The 24473-nt window shown below is 52.4% G+C and overlaps 1 protein-coding gene across 1 annotated transcript; it reads right to left on the bottom strand.

Annotated features, from left to right (window-relative positions):
- Window positions 1-281: 281 nt before the first annotated feature.
- LOC122921100 (WT1 interacting protein) lies at window positions 282-20783 on the bottom strand. Its single transcript, XM_044271036.1, has 8 exons — window positions 19553-20783; window positions 12665-12766; window positions 8046-8113; window positions 6933-6995; window positions 6441-6571; window positions 5852-5903; window positions 3196-3264; window positions 282-2772 (listed from the first exon to the last, which is right to left on the bottom strand). The coding sequence occupies exons 1-8, from the start codon at window positions 20550-20552 to the stop codon at window positions 2620-2622; spliced, it is 1638 nt and encodes a 545-aa protein (XP_044126971.1). The 5' UTR covers window positions 20553-20783; the 3' UTR covers window positions 282-2619.
- Window positions 20784-24473: the final 3690 nt, after the last annotated feature.

The raw sequence follows: 24473 nt of genomic DNA, 5'->3' as shown, positions 1-24473 counted from the left end.
ATCTGCTGTTATGAGGACAGTAATTAGCGGCTTCTTCCTGTGGACGAAGAACATTTTCTACTGAGGATCCGGGAAGCGTCTGTCGGTGCGGAGGAGCCGTGTGTTGATGATGAGGCTCCATCTGTCACTGGGCACAGCGCTGAGACAGGAGGATATGATGTAGAGATCTGATAGCTGTGTGGGAATGCTGGGAGTTGTGGTTGCTGAGCAGTGCCCCCGGTGGTTGCTGCTGGTAGTACAGGCTTGTACTTCACGCCCTCACAATAATACCAGTAACAACATAAACTACAAAAAAGTGTTTATTGTAAAAAGCAGATTATAACAACTAGGGTTTAATGAGGCGCTGCTTTAACATTAAATAACTTATATCAGTATGGCTCCGCCCATAAATAAATCTACATTTCCCCCTTTTTTTTTTAATTCTTTTTTTTTATTTTTTATTATTTCTTAAACAATCAAGAGAATCAAACACGGAGAATAATAAAAATAACCACGACGGCCCTAAAGGCGGGGAACTACCAAACCGCAGCGCCCGTTCATACAAAAATAGCTAATCCCGCTGGCTGCGCCGGACGGCGACATGCGGGGGGGCGGCAGCTCCTACTCCGCTGGTCCGATGATAAACGCAAAAACTATATTCTCTCAAAGAAAATGAAAATAATTTCTTAAAGGAAAAACTTAATTTAAGTCACTTATATTCTACAGTTAAGACATTAGTTACAGTAGAACCGTTCAGGACGCAGCCCGCGGGGTTAAATACTGAGACGCCGGCGTTCCGAGATCCGCAATTAACCATTGAGGAGCAGGTGGCATCTTGTTGCAATGTAGTAACCGAGGTACACAGACTGATGACTGGGAAAGTGACCGCCATGTTGTCACCGGCTGTGGCCACACCCACTGTACGTAAAAACCTCCCCAAAGCTGCCCCCTGCAGGATAAGGCAGGGACTACACAGCGACATCGCACCTGGTGAAAGTGAATGGAGCGGTGCCGTGACCCGCGAGGTGTCGCAGCCCGACAGGCGGAAGAAATCCCCCAGGTTCGTCCTTCCTGCGACTGTCGGGCTGCAGCACCTCGCACCATCTCTGCAGTGACTTTCCCGACGTTGGGAGGTGCAGCAGCATCGCGATGTGAGCAGTCGCCGCGCAGCACCAGCCGCGAACCAGAGGATCAGCCCAGCAGCTGCCATCTTTATCGAGCCGACCGGCAGCTTGCAGACGCCTTGGCAGCCATTCTGTCAAATCTGGTTCTAGTTGCAATCTACAGGGTGTAGCCCTAAACTTCAGAGACGAGTGTACCAAAATCGCCCCTGCGAACAGTCACACCTTCTACGACGTTTTATGGGGCTCAGCACGAAAGCGCAGTCACCACTTACAACCATAGCAGGAAATTCCTTTAATGCGGCAGCGCAATGATGCGAGTCCTGTCTACGCGCGGGGTCCCATTGGGTGAAGGATTGTGCTGTGGTCAGCAGCCGGCGGGGACTAAGGCACTGAGCTGGTACAACATGGGCACATTCACATCTCATATATACAGAGTAGTCCGCAGCGATCGCACGCTTCTAGTGTTCATTCCAGTGTCGGGGACCTCAATAGATCGTAAGCTCCGGTGGCAAGATCCATAGTAAGCAAATAAATAAATGACCCGGGTGCGGGCTTTGACGCTGTTCTGCCATATTTATACCCCCGGTCATGTGACTGCTCAGCCATGGCAGCCGAGAGCATAGATCTTGGAAATGTATAACGGCTGCAAAAGTCTTTCCTTGTGGGGATGGGGTGACACGGGGTTAACTCCTCCATGATGGCGGCTCCTGTCCAGTCAGACTGGGGCACCCACTGACCAGACAGCACCCGGCCCTGGCGCCCACTCACAGAAGAGCTCTACCAGTCCCTGACCACGGAGGGAGGGGGGGGGGGCGAGACGCTCTGTTGTCATGACGACGGAATGGCGGCTGTGATGCCGTGGGTCCAGTGTTTATTACGTTTCTTCATCACGGAGCGAAATGTTCTCAGACTTTTGGCGGCATGAACCGTCCCCATTACCACAATAACCAATCGGAGTGCACCGGTTGTCATGGTAACAAGGTACTGTTCTGCTGAATAGGCTCTTTGTTTCCTCACCACTCGCAAGATCTCTGCTTACAGTCAGTGAATGAGAACACTGGTGTTCAGGAGACTCCATGTGGTTTAGATGTTGTCACGTCTCGTGGGCTTCTCACCATGACGTCGGCGCCGCCAGGTGCAGTGTCAGCCATGATGGCTGCGTCTGTCACACTGCAGGTGAGCTTTTAACGGCGGCATAGAAATCCCTCCGTGAAAACGGTCCTAAATCGGCGCAGAAGGATCTCAGAACCGATCGGACCCCACGTTGCGGTGATCGGTACATGAGGGATGGCGGCTCAGCACGTTCCTCCGCCCCGGAATGAAGTGTCGGCATTCGGGTTAATACAGGTTAAGTGCTAATTCTCACTACTGGAGAGCCGCGTTCTAGGGCCCCGGGGCCGAGCACCGGCCAATAAATAACATGGGGAAGAAGCGGTCTCCGGCGGTCTGTAGAAATGTATGGGAGACACAGGCTCCGCCCCCTCGTATCTGTACACAGGACACCCGCAGCGGGTGCTCACAGCTCGGTGACATGCATGGGGTAACTGGCCTGGTGCGGGGGAGGAATGTTCGTGCTGATGCGTCTGATGTGGCAGCCGTGGCACAGGAGGTGACCCTGCAGCGGGTAACAGCGGTGACCCTCCTCATCGTTCAGCTGGAGGTGACAGTCCTGCGCAGGAGAGACGTGAGAACCGTCAGACACGTAATAAACCGTGACACGAGGAATATAAAACGCAATGTGAACAGAGCCGTGCAGCAGAGCAGACCCAGTGCATGCGCTCAAACAGGCACCCATTCTACCCCCCCCATCCAGCTTCCTATTAGACCACTGTCAAGATCTCTGCTTGCCACTGACAGACTGAGAAAACCATCTTGACCTAATACTTCAAAGGTTGAGTGTTTGTTACAGTGTATCAGAGTTGACAATCTGAACGCCCTGGACTTTACCTACACTGATACATTGTAACAGGTCTGTACAGGTTGAACCAGTATCTACAGAGGTCGGTACTGGCCCTTTAATGAGGCATGGATCAGTGTACGTGGTGTGTAGTAAGGAGACGTGACCCAGAATCCCGGAGGCGCGGGGACCTACCTCACAGTGATAGCACTCCACGTGGTAGTCTTTATCCATGGAAACCACTCTGATCGTTTCCTCCGAGCCCTGGAGAAGAAGGGAGAAACTGGGTGAACAGTGAGGACGCGTCGCCCTGCGGGGGGCGGGGTCAGTACCACCCCCCATTGGCGCATATGGCTTACTTCCTTATGGACGACCCTTTGAAGGGTTCAGGGCCGACAAGGGGTCTGCACTTATTTATTGCTTTTATTTAGGGGTCAGTGCAGACCTGTCAGGCGGGGGTCCGGGGTGTCTCTAGTTACAGGGTTTGGTGGCTGTTGAATTAATTCAGTCTGGTTTTGGGGCCTGAATTATTTCCTTTTATACAGAGATCCTCTACCCACCATGACTGTGAGGGGGTGAGCCATCGTTAAAGGGGTCGTCTTACTTCAGCAAGTGGCGTTTATCATGTAGAGAAAGTACATTAGTAAGTGGCTTGTAGTAACTTTCTCTACATGATAAATGCCCCTTTAAGTACTGATAGGTCATCGATACCAGATTGATGGGGTCTATACTCCTTGCCCCCTGCCGCTCAGCTGTTGGGAGGGTCTGACCAACGGACGTAACTTCACAGGCCGCAATGTGTACCCGGACGCCACTGCATTACGGGTGTAGTGCTCCGCCGCGTCGTGTTCTAGGGGCACTCGCAGCGATGCTTCTCCCCTTTCCTATGGCTTGGCTCCATTTTACAGATATTGTATATGGGCTGGTTTGTGTCCCAGTCCGGCCCCAAAAGCCACCTTGACCATGTCCTGCTCCCACAGCTGAGGGTTTGTTACAATGTATCCAATCCTCTGTGCAGTAAAAAGGCTGCCTCCAGACTGATACATTGTAACCAGTTATCAGGACGGGGAGATCTGTGATGCACACGGGATCGTCCAGACTGATACATTGTAACCAGTTATCAGGACGGGGAGATCTGCGCGGCACACGGGATCGTCCAGAGTGATACATTGTAACCAGTTATCAGGATGGGGAGATCTGTGCTGCACACGGGATCGTCCAGACTGATACATTGTAACCAGTTATCAGGATGGGGAGATCTGCGCTGCACACGGGATCGTCCAGAGTGATACATTGTAACCAGCTATCAGGACGGGGAGATCTGCGCGGCACAAGGGATCGTCCAGACTGATACATTGTAACCAGCTATCAGGACGGGGAGATCTGTGCGGCACACGGGATCGTCCAGACTGATACATTGTAACCAGTTATCAGGACGGGGAGATCTGTGCAGCACACGGGATCGTCCAGACTGATACATTGTAACCAGTTATCAGGACGGGGAGATCTGTGCGGCACACGGGATCGTCCAGTGTGATACATTGTTACCAGTTATCAGGACGGGGAGATCTGTGCAGCACAAGGGATCGTCCAGAGTGATACATTGTTACCAGTTAGGACGGGGAGATCTGTGCAGCACAAGGGATCGTCCAGACTGATCCATTGTAACCAGTTATCAGGACGGGGAGATCTGTGCGGCACACGGGATCGTCCAGACTGATACATTGTTACCAGTTATCAGGACGGGGAGATCTGTGCGGCACACGGGATCGTCCAGAGTGATATATTGTAACCAGCTATCAGGACGGGGAGATCTGCACGGCACAAGGGATCGTCCAGAGTGATACATTGTAACCAGCTATCAGGATGGGGAGATCTGTGCGGCACACGGGATCGTCCAGACTGATACATTGTAACCAGCTATCAGGACGGGGAGATCTGCGCGGCACAAGGGATCGTCCAGAGTGATACATTGTAACCAGTTATCAGGACGGGGAGATCTGTGCGGCACAAGGGATCGTCCAGACTGATACATTGTAACCAGCTATCAGGACGGGGAGATCTGTGCTGCACACGGGATCGTCCAGACTGATACATTGTAACCAGCTATCAGGACGGGGAGATCTGTGCGGCACACGGGATCGTCCAGACTGATACATTGTAACCAGCTATCAGGACGGGGAGATCTGTGCTGCACACGGGATCGTCCAGACTGATACATTGTAACCAGCTATCAGGACGGGGAGATCTGTGCGGCACACGGGATCGTCCAGACTGATACATTGTAACCAGTTATCAGGACGGGGAGATCTGTGCGGCACAAGGGATCGTCCAGACTGATACATTGTAACCAGCTATCAGGACGGGGAGATCTGTGCTGCACACGGGATCGTCCAGACTGATACATTGTAACCAGCTATCAGGACGGGGAGATCTGTGCGGCACAAGGGATCGTCCAGACTGATACACTGTCAGGCCTCATTCACACCACTGGATTTTTGCTCTGCATCTGATCCACATTTTTTGTGGTTCAGACGCGACCCCTTTAATTTCTACGGGGCCGCAAAAAATGCAGATAAGGATGTCATTCATACGCTGTCCGCGGATTACAGAACACGTCCTAATTCTTGTACGCTTTGTGTACAAGCGGAATTTTATAATGGGCACCAAGGAAGGTGCAGGATGCACCCGGGCGGTATCCGTGCGGTTTGTGGATCGCAAAATACACATGCATGAGGCTCAGAGTATTACAGCCTGAACGTTGTCACTGACAGCAAGTAGAGATCTTAGAAATAATTAAGGTAAATGTGTCTTTTATAATATGATGACGCATCGGGGGTGCGGACATTACCTGCGCTGGGAGGATCGGCTGGCTGCACGAGGCACATTTAGGTGCAAAAACTCTGAAAGACAGAAATAATCCTTGCAATTCAGTCATGAGCAGGAAGAGCAGTATATACCGTATACACCCCGGGGGGGTTGGGGATGAGCAGTATGCACCGTATACACCCCGGGGGGGTTGGGGATGAGCAGTATGCACCGTATACCCCACAGGGCGGAACTGCCTGTACTGAGGGGGGGTGGGAAGCAGTATATACCGTATACATCAAAGGGGGGAACTGCCTGTACTGGGGGGGGGGGGGCAGTATATACCGTATACACCACAAGGCAGAACTGCCTGTACTGAGGGGGGGGGGAGATGAGCAGTATATATCGTATACACCACAGGGCGGAACTGCCTGTACTGAGGGGGGGTGGGAAGCAGTATATACCGTATACATCAAAGGGGGGAACTGCCTGTACTGGGGGGGGGGGGCAGTATATACCGTATACACCACAAGGCAGAACTGCCTGTACTGGGGAGGGAAGGGGGAGTAACCAGTATATACCGTATACACCCCAGGGCGGCAGGTATTACCACTCCTCCACATGGTTCTTACGTGTGATAATCCTTTACACAGTAGATGTTGTTCTCCACGTCCACGGTGAAGGGGACTCCGTCCAGACACTCGTTACAGACGACGCAGCGGAAGCAGCCGGGATGGTACGACTTCCCTAGAGCTTGTAAAATCTGAGAAGACACAGAAACGGAGATCAGCGGCGGTAGCGCTGTAATCACTGCAATGACAACTACATGGCGCGCAGCGAACGTTGTTATTAGTAAAACATTAAGTGGCGGCGATGCAGCAGAGACCTGGGGGCGGCTCCAGACACCCGCAGGTAGGTCGGCAGATCTCTCCAGCGGAATGTGAAGGCTAAATCCATACAAGTCCACACAAATATCCCGAATACTTCACATGTGCCGCAGCCGACCTCATGCACAGAACATGTCAGGTCATGTATCCTTGGCGTGTGCGAGATGAGAAATCTCTGCTGCGGGCGATGAGATCACCCCTGAGATATGGGTGCGGGGGCTCGTTTCCCGTACTCACCATCTCCATTATAAGATGTCCGCACACAAAGCACTTGTCCGCCGTCTGCTGGAAACCGGAATACTGTAACGAGAAGAGAAGAGGGCGGAGATCAGCGGCGCCCACCACTGACATTAAATAGCGGGGCGACTCCTTCCTGTCCGTGGTCGTGTCTGGTAGGGAAGCTCAGCCCCGTTCAGGAGGGGCTGCAAAACCTTCCCTTTAATTACTGCAATAACCCTCTGCAAGTTTCTGTTAGACTTTCTGCTTTACTTCCTGAGCCAATACCTCTGCTTGCGGTCAGTAAATGGAGCTGAAAACCTCATCCTGACCCAATGCTTATGCCTCTCGCAGCTGAGGTTTTCTTACTCGCTTCCCCTCACAGGTTACAATAAGTAGCTCTGAAAGTCCTTTAATCTGGACAGACTGACGATCCGGCGCAGATGCTGAGGATTGTATTCCGAGAAGGTTCAGGAGCAGACTCCGCCCACACCGGGGTGACACTACAACGCCCAGAATGTTACATTCACTTCTGTAGGAGTTCTGAGACGAGCCGAGCAGGTGTACATGTTGGGAGTTGTCTGATAATCTGGAGCCTGTCAGGGGCGGATGATGGGCGCTGGGAGACGCGGCCGTCTGTCCGATGTGACAAGCTGCCCTTTATTGACCGTCACTGAGCCCCTCCCCTGGTGCTAATCTTCTGATAAATTATAATCCCCCCTACGGTGGCCATAAATGTCCAATAACCCCTCACAATGCACATGTGCACTACAACTCCCAGCATCTATCCCCTGCTCACACACTGCTACGGGGCCCCCAGGAGTCCTGGATGTGACTTTTCTTCCTCTGTAACCCGCGATGAGTCAGACGGCAGGAAGAAATAACACGTTATAATAATACACGCGTCCTGAGAACAAAAGGCTCATTATACAAACCACATCCCCCCCCCCCCCCCCCGGAGTCCAGTGCGATGACGTCATCCTGAGTGATCAGCCGCCATCATCTGGTGATGTCATCACATGGGACTCCAGCAAGCGGTGAAGATCTGGACCATGGGAAACAGCAGAGAAGCACAAATATTAATATCCCCCCCCCCCCCCATTATAACAGGACAGCAGCGTCAGCAGAACTTACCAGAAAATCTTCTTCACAATAAACTTTCCCATTGACGTTGTAAAACGCTTTCCCGCGTAATCGCCTCCCTGCCGGAAAACAAGACAAGATTATAAAAGGTGCCCCCTCCCCTGGATATTATAGGTGCGAAAACCATCACTCTTATAGAAGGTGCCCCTCACCCCAAGACTATAAAGGTGCCCCCTCTCCCGGATATTATAGGTGCGAAAACCATCACTCTTATAGAAGGTGCCCCCTCCCCCGGATATTATAGGTGCCAGACCCATCACTCTTATAGAAGGTGCCCCTCCCCCGGATATTATAGATGCGAGACCCATCACTCTTATAGAAGGTGCCCCTCACCCCAAGACAAGATTATAAAGGTGCCCCCTCTCCCGGATATTATAGATGCGAGACCCATCACTCTTATAGAAGGTGCCCCTCACCCCAAGACAAGATTATAAAGGTGCCCCCTCTCCCGGATATTATAGATGCGAGACCCATCACTATTATAGAAGGTGCCCCCTCCCCCGGATATTATAGGTGCCAGACCCATCACTCTTATAGAAGGTGCCCCTCCCCCGGATATTATAGATGCGAGACCCATCACTCTTATAGAAGGTGCCCCTCACCCCAAGACAAGATTATAAAGGTGCCCCCTCTCCCGGATATTATAGATGCGAGACCCATCACTATTATAGAAGGTGCCCCCTCCCCCGGATATTATAGGTGCCAGACCCATCACTCTTATAGAAGGTGCCCCCTCACCCTGGATATTATTATAGATACAGTAAAATTCCAATAATCTGGCATCATGGCCGCCTAACACTAAAGAAAACAAAACAAAAAATGCGCAATTGTGCGCTGCGCCCCCAGTAACATGAGCTGCGCATTGCTAAGTCGGATCTCCCTGGCCGCAGGGGCGCACAGAGTTAATCCGGCGCTGCCTCCTGGTATATTAGTCGCTGTGTGACGTGGAGCAGTCACTCTCTCCTCGGGATGAATGAAGCCATTATACTGCGCAGCGAGCAACCGTCACGGTCGGACTCTTCACAAGAGAAAATCTGGGCGACTCCTGCCCAGACCCAATTATACCCACATCACCCCACAGGGGGCGCCTAAGTCACGTGACCTAAAACACAAGGTGCCCGATGCTCAATGACAGCGTCTCCACACTTACTGTGCAGGTCTATTGCCCCCTGTTGTCAGCCATTTCAGGGGGGAGGATGACTGTAGGACAGGAGAATACAGTCTATCGCCCCCTGTTGTCAGCCATTTCAGGGGGGAGGATGACTGTAGGACAGGAGAATACAGTCTATTGCCCCCTGTTATCAGCCATTTCAGGGGAGAGGACGACTGTAGGACAGGAGAATACAATCTATTGCTCCCTGTTATCAGCCATTTCAGGGGAGAGGACGACTGTAGGACAGGAGAATACAGTCTATTGCCCCCTGTTATCAGCCATTTCAGGGGAGAGGACGACTGTAGGACGGGAGAATACAGTCTATTGCCCCCTGTTATCAGCCATTTCAGGGGAGAGGATGACTGTAGGACGGGAGAATACAGTCTATTGCTCCCTGTTATCAGCCATTTCAGGAGAGAGGATGACTGTAGGACAGGAGAATACAGTCTATTGCCCCCTGTTATCAGCCATTTCAGGGAAGAGGATGACTGTAGGACAGGAGAATACAGTCTATTGCCGCCTGTTATCAGCCATTTCAGGGAAGAGGATGACTGTAGGACAGGAGAATACAGTCTATTGCCCCCTGTTATCAGCCATTTCAGGGAAGAGGATGACTGTAGGACAGGAGAATACAGTCTATTGCCCCTGTTATCAGCCATTTCAGGGGAGAGGATGACTGTAGGACAGAAGAATACAGTCTATTGCTCTCTGTTATCAGCCAACTCAGGGGAGAGGATGACTGTAGGACAGGAGAGTACAGTCTATTGCCCCCTGTTATCAGCCATTTCAGGGGAGAGGATGACTGTAGGACAGGAGAATACAGTCTATTGCCCCCTGTTATCAGCCATTTCAGGGGAGAGGATGACTGTAGGACAGAAGAATACAGTCTATTGCTCTCTGTTATCAGCCAACTCAGGGGAGAGGATGACTGTAGGACAGAAGAATACAGTCTATTGCTCTCTGTTATCAGCCAACTCAGGGGAGAGGATGACTGTAGGACAGGAGAGTACAGTCTATTGCCCCCTGTTATCAGCCAACTCAGGGGAGAGGATGACTGTAGGACAGGAGAATACAGTCTATTGCCCCCTGTTATCAGCCATTTCAGGGGAGAGGATGACTGTAGGACAGGAGAATACAGTCTATTGCCCCCTGTTATCAGCCATTTCAGGGGAGAGGATGACTGTAGGACAGGAGAATACAGTCTATTGCCCCCTGTTATCAGCCATTTCAGGGGAGAGGATGACTGTAGGACAGGAGAATACAGTCTATTGCCCCCTGTTATCAGCCATTTCAGGGGAGAGGATGACTGTAGGACAGGAGAATACAGTCTATTGCCCCCTGTTATCAGCCATTTCAGGGGAGAGGATGACTGTAGGACAGGAGAATACAGTCTATTGCCCCCTGTTATCAGCCATTTCAGGGGAGAGGATGACTGTAGGACGGGAGAATACAGTCTATTTCTCCCTGTTATCAGCCATTACATATGGGTAAGGAGAAGATGCGAGAGCCGTCACCTCAGTGGTGGGGGACACTGGTGCAGGACCTCCCCTTCCCCATATTGTTCTGGGAAACTCCCTCCTCCGTCAGGTCCAGGATGAAAGCACTTTAGACTGACGCAGCTTACAACCCTCAAACCTCGCGCCTCCTCCCTCTCCACAGTCCGTTGTATAGTACCTTACACAGGCAGAGCTCCGATATCTGACCGACCCCCGGTCCTCACCATCACAAGGATACAGGGGAGGGTCTGGATGGGACACTTCATCGTAGTAAAATATTCCTCAAACTTTGTAGCAGACCATTTGAATTCAACAGCATTTTATTATCTCTGCTTGCTGTAAGTGAATAAGAACACAGTTTGCTGTTTTCTACAGGTTAAAAACCATTCCTGACCTAATTCTACACAGCTGAAGGTTTGTTACAATGTGTGTTCAAGCTATACAATCCTCCCTCTTGTCCCGATTTGTTACTATGCATCAGTCTGAGGTCCTGGCTCTCTTACCTCACAGAGGATACAACTGTAACAAACCTTCAGCAGGGAGAATACAAGACACTGGGTGCAGGAGGCGTCTAGAAGCTCGTACCTCGCAGGTCTGGCCTCCCCAGGTTCTCCCCCTGCAGATACAGTGGCAGGGACATCTTATAACCCCCCCCCCCCCCCAGCTGTTACATTGTATCAGTGTATGGAAAATGCATCTTTCTGAAGTCTGAGCTGAATGTGGACAGATACATTGTAACAAACCCTCAGCTGTGAGAAGTATTAGGTCTGTACAGGTTTCCAACCTCAGGATATACTGGTTTCATTTTACTGACAGCAAGCAGAGATCTTGAGTATGGCTAAGCATTAATCCTAGTTACATTTAACCCATCCTATTCCAGGTGTTCTGTTCTGGTGCAGTCTCGCTCTTAAAAGCACCGACAAAAATAAAGCAAAAAAAAAAAAAAAAAAAGGCAAAAACTGAGATGATGGGAGAAGTTGTCTGCTACAAATAACAGGGCCGAGTCCGCTGGGTGTAATTATTCTGTCAGCGGGAAGGACGATGCGGTAACATAGCCAATCAGATGCTGCATTCACCAGGATAGCGCAGATCACCGGCTGAGCGATGACCACGCAGCCGGCCGCCACGTTCTCCGTGCAGCACAGAATCCACCGCGGGGACGGTTATGGGGTCGGTCTGGGATAGAAACGCCTCCCGTTATCTTAGTTTGTGGGACTACAAATACCAGCACGCCCCACGGGAGATACTGTGACCCCAGGGACGCGCGTTCCTCTCTGGCAAACCTCACGTTTCACCCTTTGACTCTGGAGTTTACACAATATCCGGTCCCACAGCGGCAGAAATAGCAGCACCCCCTCCCCCGGGCTCCATGTTTCCTGCCAAGCGTCAGAGGCATCCCACATAATGACCTGGGGGCAAACGAAACGCATCTGACCTAAAAAAAACGCAACCGCACTGCGCAGCCGCCATGTAGCCCCGCCACGCAGCATCTGGTCACGTACTGACCCCTTACAGCGGCAGGACACGACGCTCACGGGGAAGCGTTCTAATGTACATTGCGAACCCCCAACATACAGATTGCACCCCAGAATAAAACATTCTGCAACGCCCTAATAAACAAGAGGTTTCCATTCACTGACAGCAGGCAGAGATCCTGAGACGGTCAAGGAATTATGCCTCATTCACACGTCAGTGTTTGGTCAGTGATTTCCATCATTGATTCTGAGACAAAACCGGGATCGGCGCCAACTACAGAACAGGAGCAGACCTTTCCCTTAGGCCTCATGTCTGCAGAGGCTCCAGTCCCGGGTTCTGACGAGCGGACACTGAGCGGACACTGAGCGGACACTGAGCGGACACTGAGCGGACACTGAGCGGACACTGAGCGGACACTGAGCGGACACTGAGCGGACACTGAGGCTTTAGGAAGCTGCAGAACTTCTCATCACCCCGGTACTTACCGCACGAGCAGCAGGTGAAGCAGTTGGTGTGGAACAGGTTGCCCATGGCTTGGCAGGCCTGGCTCGCCCCGTACACCCCCTTCCCACATTTGATGCAAATACCTGAGGAAAAAAGATAAAATCATCATTAACGGGGAACATCCGCGGGCCGGGAACAAACATGGCCGACAGGTGGGGGAAGGGGTAACAGAACAACCGCTACACATCTGCGCGCTCAGGACAATAATCCATATAACTCTACACACAGTATCACATCTCTCCACTTCTTCATCATATGATGAGGTATACTCCAGTTACAACCAGAGCTGCAGTCACCATATTGCTGTCATGTTTTGTCTTACACTCCAGTCACATCCGGACCTACAGTCACATGCCTTACAGTCCAGTCACATTATGGTTTACTCTCCATTCACACCCAGAGCTGCTGTCACATTATGGTTTACTCTCCATTCACACCCAGAGCTGCTGTCACATTATGTTTTACTCTCCATTCACACCCAGAGCTGCTGTCACATTATGTTTTACTCTCCATTCACACCCAGAGCTGCTGTCACATTATGTTTTACTCTCCATTCACACCCAGAGCTGCTGTCACATTATGTTTTACTCTCCATTCACACCCAGAGCTGCTGTCACATTATGTTTTACTCTCCAGTCACACCCAGAGCTGCAGTCACATTATGTTTTACTCTCCAGTCACACCCAGAGCTGCAGTCACATTATGTTTTACTCTCCAGTCACACCCAGAGCTGCAGTCACATTATGTTTTACTCTCCAGTCACACCCAGAGCTGCAGTCACACATCTGCTGGTTTCCTGGCGAGGATGAAAGCTGCACACTTACAGCTGAGGCATCAGGTAACATGACTGATAAGAGGTGGCACTTGACTTGCAGCTCTGGATGCAACTGGAGAAAACAAGTCAATAAGAGTCTGAAGACGCAGTGACCGGTCACCTAGATTCCCTGCGATATCCGGACTGGCGCAGCCGCCATTACTGACCCAAACATCCACCCGACGACACAAACATGGCGGCAGAACCAGGCCCGGCGCAGGCGACGTCAGATCGTGCATCATGTGACCGCTCATCAGCCGTCATGGTCGCCTGCTCAGACGTGTCCAACATCATGTCAGCCAGAAAGCGCGCAGCTTCCTATAAATTACGTATGAAGCCCCCCCCCCCCACCAATACGCGCCAGTAACCAAATCCTCAGCCCGGCAAAACCGGTCACCGCCATGAATAATGACGTCACGGCAAAGACGATCTGTATTTGCTTGTCTTGGAATGCGATTATGGAAAAATGTGGGCGGTGGGGCGAGCGGGTTTGGGAAAATATTTTTGCAAACTATTAACCCTTTCATCCTATGTGCTGGTACAAGGCAGGGCTGGCCCTAACATCTGCCGCCATGTTATGGTGTGTGGCCCTTTAAGAAGGAGGGAGAGGTTTCAGGGGGTCAGGCGTTTCCCACTATATGAACCGTCTCCCTCATCTAAGGCTAATTGTCTTAAAGGGGAACTCCACCAAAAACAGGATGATCGCAGGGAGGCCGCAGTGACCAGCAATGGAACTCATTAGCTCATTGGCTGCAGCGCCTCCGCAGGAAGACTGACGTATCACATGGATAGCCTGGCAGCAGTGAAGAGGTTAATCCGGGGCGGTCGGGGGATAATGAACGCTTGTTGGTGATCTCTGCGCGCGCTGGAATGTCTGCAGTGACTTGGCAGGAAACGGTCGCCGAATGTACGCAGCACAGTCACCAAGTGTCCTGCGAACGTGAGACCATCGCTCAGCGCTGTGTCAGCTCCACGGCTTCCTGCATCCGCAGAGCGCGCCCCCCCCCCCCCCGACGTAGGATGTGAGCGACCATCTGCAGAGCGTCCCCCGACGTAGGATGTGAGCGACCATCTGTAGAGCGTCCCCCGACGTAGGATGTGAGCGACCATCTGCAGAGCGTCCCCCGACATAGTGAAAGCAAAGGGTTTGTTACAATGTATCCAGTGAAGATCTTTTTGAGATAAACATCCTGCACTCCAGACTGATACATTGTAACAAACTATCAGGACCAGAGAAAGGTGTACTGCTGTGTTCACTGAACTGATACATTGTAACAAACCTTCAGCTGTGAGAAGGACAGAGATGATGGGTTAACACCCTCTGAATAGCAGAGATATAACAGTAGAGCAGAGTAATGGGCCTCGGTCCCAGCACCCCTAAATACTGGAGCCCCCCACAGTACCGGAAGGAGGTCGCTCAGCCCGCCGGCAGTGGCGTACTGCTCTCTGTTATCAGCCACTGCCGACTTGTTAACCAGACGGGGGGCATCTTGCGGGGTCGGGGGGCCGCCATACGGTCAGGGTTTTGATGCAGTTGGGTTCCTTGTCCTTTCTGGTCTTATGATCCATTCATGATTTTGGCTTAAAAAACGGCATCAGAAAACGTGACTGTGCGGCCGTACCCTTAGCGCGGTCCCCAAACGCAAAGGGGAAATGACCACCCGGACCCCCGAGTCCCAGCATGGGGGGAGGGGCAGAAGCAACAACACAGACATGAAGCATCAGACCGGGGGGGGGGGGCGCGAGCGGCTTCAAAGAGAGACAAGTCCCGGCCTGACACAAGGTGCGCTCGGTGCGTCGTGTTTACTCGCCGAGGAATCCGCCTCGTGACTGCAGAGCCCAGATCCGCCCAGCCACCGGGGGCGCCGCTGCAGGTAACCCAGGGTCCCTTGTGTCCCACCCAACATGGGGCTGGGATCCCCTTTTCTGCTTCACCCCAGTTTTGATAAAATGTCCTGCAGAGCTGTAAGAGCATGCTGAGAGTTGTAGTTTTACAACATGGCAGGCTAACGGACACAGCGCCGAAGATCGTACAGGCGACGTCCCGAGCCCCGACCCCACACTCCCAGCATCCGCTCAAATGATGAGGCTACGAATTCCTGGACCTCGTGTCAGCACGGCAGGTGCCTACGAAGAGAAAGACGCCACCGCAGTCAGCGCAGCCGCTACATGAGGACGCAAGAGTCACGCCCACTACCGGAGAACTGCAAGAACATGATGGGCTACAGGTTTACACACTGACCCCCATCACCGTTCTGTGCTGCGCCAAAGTACAGAAGATCCTGAGGTATAAGTGGCGCACGTGCGTCCTGGACGTCAATCCTCCGGCTGTGTTCAGCGCTTCCTACATTAAGCTCCGCCCCCAGCTTTGACTCATCGCGCGCTATACCGCCGACACGTACAGATTGCGCCACATTTGCTGATGCCGCAGTGAGTCATGCAGGCGAGTTCGGACCCGGCGCCAATCCCTGTACGATGGAGGTCTGCAGCGCTCTGCTACACCTGGTGCATTCCTCACTATTCTCAACATCTCTCCTTGCTGTCAGTGAACGGGAACACTGCTTACATCCAAACGCTGGAAACCCTAATTATTCCCACAGCTGAGGGTTTGTTACATTGCATCCTGTATAGGAAATCCTTTACATGTCTAAGGGGTCACTCTGGACAGTTTGTTACAATGTATCAGCCCAGAATCTTTACTTCCAGAGGATATTATAGTCTGGACACAAGTGTAACAAACCCTCAGCTGTGAGAAGCGTTAGGTCAGGATGTAGGGTCTCTGGAAATAAACAAGAATGTCTTAATTCTGTGACAACAAGCAGAGATCTTGCAAACAGACAGGAACAGTCTATCTAAAGAGGCAGCACCCATGACCAGTGACTCGCGTAGATGTCACAACTGCAGCCGGGGGTCATCTGCACGTGTGTGACCGCTGCCCACGTGGAGGGAGGGCTAGAAGCACTGGAATCCTGCGGCTGAGCCGTGCAGGGGTTAATGCGCTGGACATGGCGGCTGGAATGCACTCGCTGAGGTTTTTGCTGGAATCTTTGTGTTTGCCTCCAGCTGAACTGCTCTTTGTACAGAGAGCGCTCGATCCCCCCCACTGTAGCCCGAGCCGCCCTGTGACCCCAAACTGTGGCCCAGGAATTCCAGAAACACCAAACCAGATGCCCCCAAAACCAGCAGCAGCACCCCCTAATGCCCCATCATCCCCCCCCCCCCCTACTGATACTGTAATCAAGAGCCTACACTCTACAGGAGACAGAGAACGCTGACCATAAGAGCTTACACTCTACAGGAGAGAGAGGACCCCGCTGACCATAAGAGCTTACACTCTACAGGAGACAGAGGACCCCGCTGACCATAAGAGCTTACACTCTACAGGAGAGAGAGGACCCCACTGACCATAAGAGCTTACACTCTACAGGAGACAGAGGACCCCGCTGACCATAAGAGCTTACACTCTACAGGAGAGAGAGGACCCCACTAACCATAAGAGCTTACACTCTACAGGAGAGAGAGAGGACCTCACTGACCATAAGAGCTTACACTCTACAGGAGAGAGAGAGGACCTCACTGACCATAAGAGCTTACACTCTACAGGAGAGAGGACCTCACTGACCATAAGAGCTTACACTCTACAGGACAGAGAGGACCCCACTGACCATAAGAGCTTACACTCTACAGGAGAGAGAGAGGACGCTGACCATAAGAGCTTACACTCTACAGGACAGAGAGGACCCCACTGACCATAAGAGCTTACACTCTACAGGAGAGAGAGGACGCTGACCATAAGAGCTTACGCTCTACAGGAGAGGACGCTGACCATAAGAGCTTACACTCTACAGGAGAGAGAGGACCTCACTGACCATAAGAGCTTACACTCTACAGAAGAGAGAGAGGGCCCCGCTGACCATAAGAGCTTACACTCTACAGGAGAGAGAGGCTCTCACTGACCATAAGAGCTTACACTCTACAGGAGAGAGAGAGAGAGGACCTCACTGACCATAAGAGCTTACACTCTACAGGAGAGAGAGAGAGGACCTCACTGACCATAAGAGCTTACACTCTACAGGAGAGAGAGGACCCCGCTGACCATAAGAGCTTACACTCTACAGGACAGAGAGGACCTCACTGACCATAAGAGCTTACACTCTACAGGAGAGAGAGGACCCCGCTGACCATAAGAGCTTACACTCTACAGGACAGAGAGGACCTCGCTGACCATAAGAGCTTACACTCTACAGGAGAGAGAGAGGACCTCACTGACCATAAGAGCTTACACTCTACAGGAGAGAGAGGACCCCGCTGACCATAAGAGCTTACACTCTACAGGAGAGAGAGGACCTCACTGACCATAAGAGCTTACACTCTACAGGAGAGAGGACCTCACTGACCATAAGAGCTTACACTCTACAGCAGAGAGAGGACCCCGCTGACCATAAGAGCTTACACTCTACAGGAGAGAGAGAGGACCCCGCTGACCATAAGAGCTTACACTCTACAGGAGAGAGAGGACCTCACTGACCATAAGAGCTTACACTCTACAGGAGAGAGAGGACCCCGCTGACCATAAGAGCTTACACTCTACAGGAGAGAGAGGACCTCACTGACCATAAGAGCTTACACTCTACAGGAGAGAGGACCTCACTGACCATAAGAGCTTACACTCTACAGGACAGAGAGGACCCCACTGACCATAAGAGCTTACACTCTACAGGAGAGAGAGCACCCCGCTGACCATAAGAGCTTACACTCTACAGGAGAGAGAGGACCTCACTGACCATAAGAGCTTACACTCTACAGGAGAGAGAGGACCCCACTGACCATAAGAGCTTACACTCTACAGGAGAGAGAGGACCCCGCTGACCATAAGAGCTTACACTCTACAGGAGAGAGAGGACCCCGCTGACCATAAGAGCTTACACTCTACAGGAGAGAGAGGACACCGCTTACTCCGTCCCTGCACCTCAGACCAACCATGGAGATGTAAGAAAAGATTACACGTCTGAGATCAGCGGCGGCTCGAGCCGACTGACAGCACCTTCTCTCCATCACTGAAGGATTACACACTGGGAAACACCACGACTCCCACAGTGTGATCCCCGAGGAACAGTCACCCCAACAAGAGGCACCATCCTGGGGGGCAGAGGTTCAGCAGACCCCCCCACAGATGACCACCAATTCCTCACCTAGGACTGTCACCAACTGACGAGGACTCTGGTAACATCCTGGGTCTCCTGTTGCAAGATGGCGGAAAGATGTGGGGGGGGTCAATAACATCAAAGTGTAACCTCATGACAGGTCAGAACCAGGAGGTCCAGTCCACAGCAGATCCATCACTCCATCGCACTGCAGCACATCAGCTCTGCTACATCATTCATCAGGACACAGACCAGGCTGCACAGAATAGAGCGTCAGCTCCTATGGTCAGGACAATAAGATACAGAACAACCCCAGTCTGACCCTTCATGGGGGAGGGGGTGCTTATACTAATGCAACACCATTAACACCTCACAGTAAACACCGCAGATGATGAGCAACGGACAATGATTTAATACCCGATACACGGTCCCCACCAGACGCTTTGTGCATCCATCGCCCCCGATTCCCACAGTCCCTCAATCGCCCCGGTCCCCCCCGTACACTCCTTCGCCCTGGACTCTCCGTCCCTCCATTGTCGCGGTCCCCCCCATCGCCCTTGGTCCCCACCAGACTCTCCGTCCCTCCATCGCCCCACGGACGCTCCGTCCCTCCATCGCCCCGGTCCCCCCCCCCCCGGACGCTCCGTCCCTCCATCGCCCCGGTCCCCCCCCCCCCCGGACGCTCCGTCCCTCCATCGCCCCGGACGCTCCGTCCCTCCATCGCCCCGGACGCTCCGTCCCTCCATCGCCCCGGACGCTCCGTCCCTCCATCGCCCCGGACGCTCCGTCCCTCCATCGCCCCGGACGCTCCGTCCCTCCATCGCCCCGGTCCCCCCCGGACGCTCCGTCCCTCCATCGCCCCGGTCCCCCAGACACTTGGTTCCTCGTCACCCTGGTCCCCGGACTCTTACCGAAGTACTCCTTCTTCATGTGCATCTCCAGCTCCTTCTCCAGCTCCAGGGTCAGCGCCTCCAGCCTCCTCTCCGCCTGGCTGGGGCCGCTCTCCTTGGCCGGGGTCACCTGGTAGGGCAGCTTGAAGCGGTGCAGGGTGGCGGAGCCCTTGGCGGAGCTGTAGCCGTAGGTGGCGGGCCCGGGCTCGGCCGTGTGCGGGTCGTGTCTGGGGGGGGACTGGGCGAGCAGCTTGTAGTGGCCGACCTCCCCGACTTCCTGCGGCAGGGCCTCTTCCTGCAGCCCCGGCCCCAGCATGGAGGAGCGGGGGGAGGGCCCGGGCCCGTCGGGGTAAGCCCCCATGGACCCGCGGGAGCTCCGGGAGCTGCGGGAACTGTGGCTGGAGATGCTGGAGCGGGGGCTGACCAGCGTGGCGGCGCGGCCGTCCTGCAGGCACAGGCTGGAGCGGGGGCCGCCGCCGTCCGCCGCCTCGGGGTTGCCGGGGGAGTAGCTGGAGCGCGGGCTGACGTGCCGCTGGTCGTAGCCCATGCTGATGCCGCTGGTGCGGTTGCTGCTCGGCTTGGAGCCGCAGTCGTTCAGGCTGGCCCGCGGGCTCGAGTGCTTGCTGGTGTCGCTGGCCGTGCTGGCGTAGCTGGAGCGGGGGCTCAGCGCCTCGTACTGGGCCAGGCTGGAGCGGGGGCTCGGCACCACCAGGCTGGAGCGGGGGCTCGAGAACTTGCCGAGCTCCGGGCAGGGGGGCGCCGTGCTGGACCGGGGGCTGCCGCTCCCCCCGGGGTACATGCCCGGCCGCCCCGAATAGCAGGGCAGCGCCACCTCCGCCTCCTGGCGGCTCAGGGGCCCCGGCTGCGCGGGGTACGTCTTGTAGGGGTCGGCGGGGCAGTGCGGCAGGTAGTGCAGGAGGCCTCCGCTGCTGCCGCCGCCGTTCAGCCTCCGGGGCCGGCTCTCCTCCAGGCACAGCTCCTCCATCAGCCGGCCCACGTCCTCCTCCATGTACTGCTCCATGCTGCTGCGGGGGCCCCCGGCGGAGCGGACACTGCTGCGGCTGCTGGCAGAGAGGGAAGCTTCATCCCAGCCCAGGCGGCGCGGTTCGGGGCTCCGGGGGCGGCTGGGGCCCCGCCAGGCTGAGGAGGAAGCAGGGGAGCGGGCGGACTCTTTTACTGCAGCCGCCGCGGCTTCTCTTCTGTGTTTTCTGCTCCTCGACAGGAATGTGCGGAGGGAGACGGCGGTGCTGAGGCCGCGAGGAATGTGCTGCGGCCGCACAATGCCCGGCGGGATCACTGCGCCTGTGCGAGAGCCAAGTGCGGCCCCCAACCTGCGGTGCCCCGAAAAAGCGCTGTGTGACCCCAATATAACACTGCTGTGTGACCCCAATATAACACTGCTGTGTGACCCCAATATAACACTGCTGTGTGACCCCAATATAACACTGCTGTGTGACCCCAATATAACACTGCTGTGTGACCCCAATATAATACTGCTGTGTGACCCCAATATAACACTGCTGTGTGACCCCAATATAATACTGTGTGACCCCAATATAACACTGCTGTGTGACCCCAATATAACACTGCTGTGTGGCCCCAATATAACACTGCTGTGTGACCCCAATATAATACTGTGTGACCCCAATATAACACTGCTGTGTGACCCCAATATAACACTGCTGTGTGACCCCAATATAATACTGTGTGACCCCAATATAACACTGCTGTGTGACCCCAATATAATACTGTGTGACCCCAATATAACACTGCTGTGTGACCCCAATATAATACTGTGTGACCCCAATATAACACTGCTGTGTGACCCCAATATAACACTGCTGTGTAACCCCAATATAACACTGCTGTGTGACCCCAATATAATACTGTGACCCCAATATAACACTGTGTGACCCCAATATAACACTGCTGTGTGCCCCCAATATAGTACTGTGCCCCCAATATAACACTGCTGTGTGACCCCAATATAATACTGTGTGACCCCAATATAACACTGCTGTGTGCCCCCAATATAACACTGCTGTGTGACCCCAATATAACACTGCTGTGTGACCCCAGTATAACACTGTGTGACCCCAATATAACACTGCTGTGTGACCCCAATATAGTACTGTGCCCCAATAAAGTACTGTGACCCCAATATAACACTGCTGTGTGACCCCAATATAACACTGCTGTGTGACCCCAATATAACACTGCTGTGTGACCCCAATATAACACTGCTGTGTGACCCCAATATAATACTGTGCACCCCAATATAACACTGCTGTGTGACCCCAATATAACACTGCTGTGTGACCCCAATATAACACTGCTGTGTGACCCCAATATAATACTGTGTGACCCCAATATAACACTGCTGTGTGACCCCAATATAACACTGCTGTGTGACCCCAGTATAACACTGTGTGACCCCAATATAACACTGCTGTGTGACCCCAGTATAACACTGTGTGACCCCAATATAACACTGCTGTGTGACCCCAATATAGTACTGTGCCCCAATAAAGTACTGTGACCCCAATATAACACTGCTGTGTGACCCCAATATAACACTGCTGTGTGACCCCAATATAACACTGCTGTGTGACCCCAATATAACACTGCTGTGTGACCCCAATATAATACTGTGCACCCCAATATAACACTGCTGTGTGCCCCCAATATAACACTGCTGTGTGACCCCAATATAACACTGCTGTGTGACCCCAATATAATACTGTGTGACCCCAATATAACACTGCTGTGTGACCCCAATATAACACTGCTGTGTGACCCCAATATAACACTGCTGTGTGACCCCAGTATAACACTGCTGTGTGACCCCAATATAGTACTGTGCCCCAATAAGACACTGCTGTGGTGACCCAAATAACACTGCTGGTGTGACCCCAGTATAACACTGCTGGGTGTGACCCAATATAGTACTGTGCCCATAAAAGTACGGTGCCCCCAATATAACACTACTGTGTGCCCCCAATATAACACTGCTGTGTGCCCCCAATATAACACTGCTGTTGTGACCCAATATAACACGCTGTTGTGACCCAATATAATACTGTGTCACCCAATATAACACTGCTCGTGTTGACCCCAATAGAACACTGCCTGTTGTGGACCCAATATAGTACTGGGCCCCCAATATAGTACTGTGCACCCCCATATAATACTGTGCCCCCAATATAACACGGCTGTGTGACCCCAATATACTACTGTGCTCCCCAAGATAACACGACTGTGCCGCCCCTAATATAACACTGTGTGAACCCCAATATAAGATACTGTTGCCCCCAATATAACACTGCTGTGTGACCCCAATATAATACTGTGCCCCCCAATATAACACTGTGTGACCCCAATATAATACTGTGCCCCCCAATATAACACTACTGTGCCCCCCAATATAACACTGCTGTGTGACCCCAATATAATACTGTGCCCCCCAATATAATACTGTGTGACCCCAATATAACGCTGTGTGACCCCAATATAATACTGTGTGACCCCAATATAACACTGCTGTGTGACCCCAATATAATACTGTGCCCCCCAATATAACACTGCTGTGTGACCCCAATATAATACTGTGCTCCCCAATATAACACTACTGTGCCCCCCAATATAACACTGTGTGACCCCAATATAATACTGTGCCCCCCAATATAACACTACTGTGTGACCCAATATAATACTGTGCCCCCCAATATAATACTGTGTGACCCAAATATAACGCTGTGTGACCCCAATATAACGCTGTGTGACCCCAATATAACAGTGTGACCCCAATATAACGCTGTGTGACCCCAATATAATACTGTGTGACCCCAATATAACACTGCTGTGTGACCCCAATATAATACTGTGCCCCCCAATATAACACTGTGTGACCCCAATATAACACTGTGTGACCCCAATATAACACTACTGTGCCCCCAATATAATACTATGCCCCCCAATATAACACTACTGTGCCCCCCAATATAACACTGTGACCCCAATATAATACTGTGCCCCCCAATATAACACTGCTGTGTGACCCCAATATAATACTTTGCTCACCAATATAACACTGTGACCCCAATATAATACTGTGCCCCCCAATATAACACTGCTGTGTGACCCCAATATAACGGTGTGTAACCCCAATATAATACTGTGCACCCCAATAAAACTGTGTGTGACCCCAATAAAACACTGTGCCCTGATATAACGCTGTGTGACCCAAATATAATATTCTGCACCCCAATATAATACTGTGCCCCGATATAAAGCTGTGACCCTAATATAATACTGTGCCCCCAATATAATACTGCTGTGTGACCCCAATATAATACTGTGCCCCGATATAAAGCTGTGACCCTAATATAATACTGTGCCCCCAATATAATACTGTGCCCCGATATAACGCTGTGACCCCAATATAATACTGTGCCCCGATATAACACTGTGACCCCAATATATTGTGCACCCCAATATAATACTGTGCCCCGATATAACGCTGTGTGACCCCAATATAATACTGTGCCCCGATATAACGCTGTGTGACCCCAATATAATACTGTGCCCCGATATAACGCTGTGTGACCCCAATATAATACTGTGCCCCGATATAACGCTGTGTGACCCCAATATAATACTGTGCCCCGATATAACGCTGTGTGACCCCAATATAATACTGTGCCCCGATATAACGCTGTGTGACCCCAATATAATACTGTGCCCCGATATAACGCTGTGTGACCCCAATATAATACTGTGCACCCCAATCTAACGCTTTGTGACCCCCTAATATAATACTGTGCACCCCAATCTAACGCTTTGTGACCCCCTAATATAATACTGTGCACCCAAATCTAACGCTTTGTGACCCCCTAATATAATACTGTGCACCCCAATCTAACGCTTTGTGACCCCAATATAA

The sequence above is a fragment of the Bufo gargarizans genome, chromosome 10 (genome assembly GCF_014858855.1).
Source record: "Bufo gargarizans isolate SCDJY-AF-19 chromosome 10, ASM1485885v1, whole genome shotgun sequence".
In the NCBI taxonomy this organism is placed as follows: domain Eukaryota; kingdom Metazoa; phylum Chordata; class Amphibia; order Anura; family Bufonidae; genus Bufo; species Bufo gargarizans.
Note: the sequence above shows the minus strand (reverse complement) of the source record. Positions and strands in the feature narration are given on the sequence as shown.

Excerpts from the sequence above, each read along its gene's own strand:
- LOC122921100 (XM_044271036.1), bottom strand. The coding sequence starts at position 20,552 with ATGGAGCAGTACATGGAGGAGGACGTGGGCCGGCTGATGGAGGAGCTG. Across the intron at positions 5,904-6,440 it reads TGTGTAAAGGATTATCACAC|AGTTTTTGCACCTAAATGTG; the intron begins GTAAGAACCATG and ends TCTGTCTTTCAG. Across the intron at positions 3,265-5,851 it reads AGCCGATCCTCCCAGCGCAG|GGCTCGGAGGAAACGATCAG; the intron begins GTAATGTCCGCA and ends CTTCTTCTCCAG.